We start from the raw sequence: 6,843 nt of genomic DNA, 5'->3' as shown, positions 1-6,843 counted from the left end.
CTTGCTTACCTGCAAGGTTTTAAGACCCCAGATGCTATATCATTTGCTAGCTGGGCACCATCAACTTTCTTCACCACATTTGCTTATGTACTCATTTGTCTTCAGTGATCGTTTCAGGAAGGTGTGCATCATGGAATGCCAATTTAATAGAACAAAGTGTTCTTGCATTGAGTAAGTACTTGAGTGGAGGTCCAATGTCACATGCTTGCTTGTTTTGAGACAAACCTTCAAGCCCCCAAACACTATCCTTTCTTATATCTTGGCATCATTTGATTTCTTCACCACATTTTGCAATAACATCTCTATCTTCAGTGATCTCATGAGGGGAGTTCAAAGAGGGTATTTACTATAGTAAATGAGAATTAACTCAATGTTGATGGTTAAGCCTGGTTCTGAATCTTAGAAGTCACAACTCTATGTGATCTTTGCTAATAACCATTCTCTCAATTTTCTATCTGCATACTGTTCTTAGGTTATTCACAGTCAATGCTGAATGAATATATATTGGCTAAAAGAATAACTGAATTATGTACATTTTAAATAGTTTCATACCTGGAGAAAAAGAAAGAATTGTTTCTTTTAAATTGTTTCATAATGTGGAGAAAAAGAAAGAATACTTTCTTGGAAGACAACCTAGGAGTTCATCAGTGATGAAAAAGATGAACACATTCATCTGTTAATAGAAAGACTGTCGGTTTGAGTCCACCTAGAGGTGCCACAGAACAAAGATCTAGTGAGTCACCTCTAACCACCAGCTGCTGAAAACCTTATGGGGCACAGTTCTACTCGGACATACATATACATGGAATAGTCTTAAGTTGGATTGACTCAAACACATTAAAAAATGTTGTTGTTAATATAAGTGAGGTGAATTTGTATTCCAATTTTTGTTTGTTTTATTACAGACCTCTCATTCCCTGGCAGCTTCATACCCAATGGGATCCACAGCTAGGACAAATAACGTGACTGTGTTAATTCTCACTGGCCTCTTCCAGGACCCAGAGGTGCAGAGGGTGTGCTTTGTGGTGTTCCTTCCTGTGTACCTGGCCACAGTGGTAGGCAATGGCCTCATTGTATTGACAGTCAGTGTGAGCAAGAGTCTGCATTCCCCCATGTACTTCTTCCTTAGCTACCTGTCCCTGGTGGAGATCTGTTACTCCTCTACTGTGGTTCCTAAGTTCATTACTGACTTGCTCACCAAGATTAAAACCATCTCTCTGCAGGGATGTATGAGTCAGATCTTCTTTTTTCACTTCTTTGGGGTGGTAGAGATTCTGTTGCTCACAGTAATGGCTTATGATCGCTATGTGGCCATCTGCAAACCCTTACACTACACAACCATCATGAGCCGGTCTGCGTGTCACTTTCTTGTGGCTGGTTCCTGGCTGGGGGGCCTAGTTCACTCAACAGTTCAGATTCTAGTCACTGTCCAATTGCCCTTCTGTGGTCCCAATGTAATTGACCACTACTTTTGTGACCTCCATCCCCTCTTCAAGGTTGCCTGCATTGATACTTTTATGGAGGGTGTCATAGTATTGGCTAACAGTGGTTTAATCTCTACGTTATCCTTCCTCATTTTGGTATTTTCTTATATTGTGATCTTGGTCCACTTGAGGAATCATTCTGTAGAGGGGAGGCGCAAAGCTCTCTCCACCTGTGCCTCCCACATCACGGTGGTCATCTTGTTCTTTGGACCTGCCATCTTCCTCTACTTAAGGCCCCCTTCAACCTTCAGTGAGGATAAACAGGTGGCTGTGTTCTACACTGTCTTCACCCCCATGCTGAACCCCATCATCTACACCCTGAGAAATGCAGAGGTGAAGAATGCTATGAGAAGGTTGTGGGGCAAGAAAGTGAACTCAGGAGTGGAGTGACAATGAAAATAAAATAAAATGAAATGAAAAACAAACCATGAGCAGAGCGATCAAATATGTGGTTTGATTTTCCTCAGCCATGAAAGAATATTGAAAGAGTAAACCTATGAATATTATATGTTGCATTTTAAGGGAGGTATTTTTATTCTGTTGTATTAATTAGATACCAGTGATAATTATCAGTCTTTAGGAGAATGTGGTAGGTAAATTGTACTACTTACTTCCCTTTTTCACTAGTCTATAATGTAAAGTGTGTACATTGTCTAGATTAATATTTGCATCTTTTGTTTACTAATAGTGTAAACTTGGATTCATTCATTGCACCATTAGCATGTTGTGGTGTGTGGAAATATTGTGACATTTGGAGAGCTAGGATCATGTTTCTCCTTACTAACAGTGTCTTTATGATGTCCCAGGAAATCTCTTCTTCATTTGGTCTTCTACCCCATGAACCTGATTATAATGTCTGAAAATAATCAGTAGAACTCCATTTCATGGTAGAGGAGTATTGTTAGTTACAAATGTCCTGAGAGGTAAAATACAATAAAAATATTAGTAAACAGAGTTCGAGACAAGATGGCCTTCAGGTAGAATTACCTGTCCAGCGCTTCTGCTGCCAGACCAGAAAATTAAGAGGTAAGGAGGCTGAGACAGGGAGGCCAAGTGCTAAAAATACACTCATTGTACTAGGGTCCAGCCCAGAACCCCCCATTGAAGAATTTTCACTCACAAGGTGAATCGTGAACACACTGAAATGCTCTTGGTTCTTTGTGCATGCCTGTGGGTTCTGCTGGCCCTGAATTAAATCTGGAAGGATGGGTCAGTGACCCCTTCCTGAACCCTAACCCTACAGCGAGCAGTGATTACCCCAGACTGCTGTCTAAAACTGGTCATAATTCCAGGCTTGAAGAGAGCCTCTGAGAACTAGTCACAAGACCCCACACTGGAGTTCCCTGTGCTGTTAGCCACCCTGAGGGTCTCAACCTGTGGGTCACGACCCCTTTGAGGTTCAAATGACCCTTTCACAGGGGTTGTCTGATTCATAACAGTAGCAGAATTGCAGTTACATATTATCAATGAAATTAATTTTATGGTTGGGAGGGTCACTACATGATGAGGAACTGTATTCAAGGGTCAAGGCATTAGGAAGGTTGAGAACCACTGGTCTACTGGTTTGTGGCTCCCCACCACCAGCCAGCAATGGATATGGTACATCAACCATCTCCTCCTGGCTCTCCCCACCTCTATGTCTGCTAACGTGTGTAGTGATAGATAGTTGGGTAATGGTTTGTAGCCATCAAAGAGCCACTGGGATATTTACCTGAGTCAGATCACAGTTCTACAGAGCACAAACGGATAGCCAATAGCTGGAGGGTGAATTCAATTCCAGTGGGCTGGGGTGGTGGGGTGGGAAGGGTGAGGGACCTCTCTGATAAGCTAGTCTTCCTTCTCTGGGGGTCAGCGTGACACAGCCCTGAAATCAGGGCACCCCACAAGCCCAATATTAAAAATGGAAAAATATTTTCTTGGTAAAACTTCCAATGTAAGGCTGTGGCCCTCTGTGGAACTTTGAGTGCAAGCCTGTAAAACACTGTCCCTTACCATACTAATTTAACAAGGTAGCCAGAGCTAAGGAATCCAGAGGTAATCTCCAGAGCATAGCCCAGGGGCTTTCTATATAACAAAGAGCTGATGGGGCATTTACCAATCTCGGAACACAGTTTCACAGAGCACAATGGTATAGCCCATTGCCAGGGGTGAATTTAGTGCCTGTTGGCTGGAAAAGAAACAAACAACAACTTTCTGATAGGCTAGTACTCCCGCCTGGGGGTCAGTGTGACAGCCCTAGAATCAGGATACTTCAGGAGCCCAATATAAAAAGGGGAAAAATATTTTCTTGGTAAAAACTTCCAATTCCAGGCTGTGGCCCTTTGTGTAACTTTGAAAGCAAGGCTGCAGAACACCGTCCTTTAGTGTACATTCACATAACAAGGTAGCCAGAGCTAAGGAAGTCAGAGGTAATCTTCAGAGGATAGTATGGGGGCTTTCAAAATAATAAAGAGCTACTGGGCATTTATTAGTCTCAGAACGCAGATCTACAGAGCTCAAACTAAGGCAGCATCACACGCCCGGTCGGGGAAGCTCCTGTCTGTCTTCACTGGCCATACACATGGCTGGCGATATCCTGCCATCATTCCACAGCACCCAAACGGTTGAGAGATCCCCCCTTCAAATGGCTGGGGAATTCCCACCTACCCTCCAAGGCCCTTTGAGAGGCAGGGGAAACTCATGCCCGTCCTTTGTGGTGCTTCTCATGGCTGGGGGAACCATTGTCCATCCTCCGAGGCCCCATACATGGCTGAGGGAACTTCCTCCCGCCTGCCACTGTGGCACAAGGCATCTATGTCAGTCATCTCCAGAGCTCCATGTTGCTGTGGGAACCTCCGCCTGACCTCTGTGGTGATCTTGCCAATGAGGGAAATTCCACCCAGGATCTGAGAGGCTCTACACCAAAGCAGGCACACCCACCCACCACCTTTGGGCAGGGGTAAATCCCTCCAGCCCCAGGGTTGGGTGACCAGGGCTCAGCTATGTCTTTACCTTTCCCCCTTTCTTTTTCTTTTTCTCTTTCCCACCATGGTTAGTCTCAGAAGGCTTGGTGTTTTCCTTTTTTCTTTCTTTTTATCTTTTCCCCCTTCTTTTTCCTTTCACCGTACTGCTGGCCTCTAGGCCAGTACCCTCTACCTAGGGCTACTACACCTTCCCAGTGGTGGGAGCTCCTGCCTGCCCTCTGTGGCTTAGACATGACTGGGGAAATCCTGTCCACCTCCCACGGAACCCCAAATGACTGTAGACTCTCCCTTCAAATGGCTGGGGGAAATCTTGCCCACTCTTTGTGGTGCTCCACATGACTGGGGAATCCTCTACCCATCTTCTGTGACCCTTCCTCCCACCTGCCTCAGTGCTTCACATGGAATAAGGCAACTACACAAGCCTTCTCCAGTGTTCGATGCTGCTGTGGGAACCTCTGCCCAACCTCAGAGGTGGTCTCACTGACTAGGGTAATCCAACCTGCTTTATACCATCCACAGTGCTTTACACCAAGATGGGCACACCCACCTGCCTGCAGCACTCCCTTAGTGGTTTATGCCACAGCAGGCACTACCTCACGGCCTCTGAAGTGCTCCAAACCACTGTGGGCCACACCACCATGGCTTTATGGGAGACCATCCTGTAAAGCGCCATCCTTGCAGGCCCACAACACCCAAATAGCATCCCCTGAGAGGACCATGCAACTTTCCTTCCAAATAACAGAATACGGGTTGGCTAGGGTAAGACTGAAAGCACAGGAGGATAAAGCGGTAGCCTGACACCCCAGTGCAGTTAGATGGAGGAAGTTTGAAGAAGCAGTCATACGAGTCTCCCAAAGACAGAGCCCAGTGCTATTCGACTCTCTGGGAAATGGTGCCAGGCTCCTCTAAAGAAACACGTAAACAGCAACCAGTCCCAAAAACCTCCATGAAAAAACAGGAGAGGCAAAAGGCAATGTCAGAAGAAGTCCTGAACCTAACGAAGTGGAAGCAGACATTGATCTGCCACAGAAAGAAATCTTCAGAATGCTGCTTGGAGTCATACAAGATATTAGGGAAGCAATGCAGAAAAAGGATGGAATGATAGAGGAGATAAAGACAACGTACCAAAGGGAAATACAAGGCCTAAGGGACCAGATAACAAAATCCAGTAGCAAATTCACAGACTTCACCAAGATACTTGAGGAGGCAGAGAATCGCACCAGAGATCTAGAGCATAACAAGGTAGACTACAACAAACCGGAAAGGCAGTCAAATAAGATAATCATAAAAGCTGAAGAAAACCTGAGAGCCATGTCTGATGATGTGAATAGGAACAATATTAGAATAATTGGATTACTGGAACAAGACACAATGAAGAAGTCAACGGCAAAAATAGTGGACTTCTTAGAGGAAAAATTCCCCAGCTTAATGAATGAAAATCAGGCAACCATTTAGGAGGTTGAAAGAACATCAATTGGACTGAATCCAAAGAAGTCACCAAGGCATATACTCAGATGAGTATATGTGCTCCAATGTTCATTGCGGTGCAGTTTACATTCACAAGGAGTTGGAAACAACCCAAATCTCCATAAACAGATGAATGGATCAAAAAACAGTGGTACATAATCCAATGGAACACTATGCATCCCTAAAAAGCAGTGATGAATGCATGAAGCACATCACCTCATTGGAAGAACTGGAGGAAATTATACTAAGTGAAGTAAGGCAAGCACAACATGACAAGTACAGCATATGTCCACTGAGGTAAGCTTAAAAAATGCAAAAGAGACATAGGGGAAAAGCTACTAAATACATACATTCCTGGGATGAGGTCCAGATACTATGGCAGAGTCCAAACTCAATCCATGGATACATATGGCAGCCAACTAAAAACACGTGGGAAAGAAAGAAAGGAAAATACATGGGCAGCAGGGAAACAGGGCACTAACCTACCCAAGGGGAGGGTATTATTTATATTTCTACAGGAGAGGGCCACACATCAACCTGGTGGGTCAAGACATGAATACAACATACAGGCATGCAGCAGGGAATCAATAGAGAGGTCTGTGTTGCTGGCCCCAATCCCAAATATGTGGATCCTCCTGCCCCCAGAAGAATGTACTTCAGAGGACAGCACTGAAACTACAACTTGGGGAGAGGGGCACGTTTGATCAGAGCACACTAGAGCACATGAAGAGGGAAGGAGATAGAGTGGAACACATGCTGGTCCACCAAGCTCTGAGGATGATATTCTTGCTCAAAGCAGCCAATGTACAGAGAGCCCTATAGGGCCGATTCCACCACAAGACACAGACACAATGTCCCTCACTGAGCCATAGTACTAAGGGGGACAACACTGGAGTCAGTGTGGGAATTATGCCTGATCTGACCCCATC

The 6,843-nt window shown here is 44.8% G+C and overlaps 1 protein-coding gene across 1 annotated transcript; it reads left to right on the top strand.

Annotated features, from left to right (window-relative positions):
• The first annotated feature begins 935 nt into the window (after positions 1-935).
• Positions 936-1,874, top strand: LOC101664255 (olfactory receptor 4B1-like). The gene has a single exon (XM_004708448.3). It carries the CDS (start codon positions 936-938, stop codon positions 1,872-1,874), a length of 939 nt encoding a protein of 312 aa, XP_004708505.3.
• The last annotated feature ends 4,969 nt before the right edge of the window (positions 1,875-6,843 follow it).

The sequence above is a fragment of the Echinops telfairi genome, unplaced genomic scaffold (assembly GCF_000313985.2).
Source record: "Echinops telfairi isolate 266 unplaced genomic scaffold, ASM31398v2 ScPeMD7_60;HRSCAF=208, whole genome shotgun sequence".
Classification (NCBI taxonomy): domain Eukaryota; kingdom Metazoa; phylum Chordata; class Mammalia; order Afrosoricida; family Tenrecidae; genus Echinops; species Echinops telfairi.
Note: the sequence above shows the minus strand (reverse complement) of the source record. Positions and strands in the feature narration are given on the sequence as shown.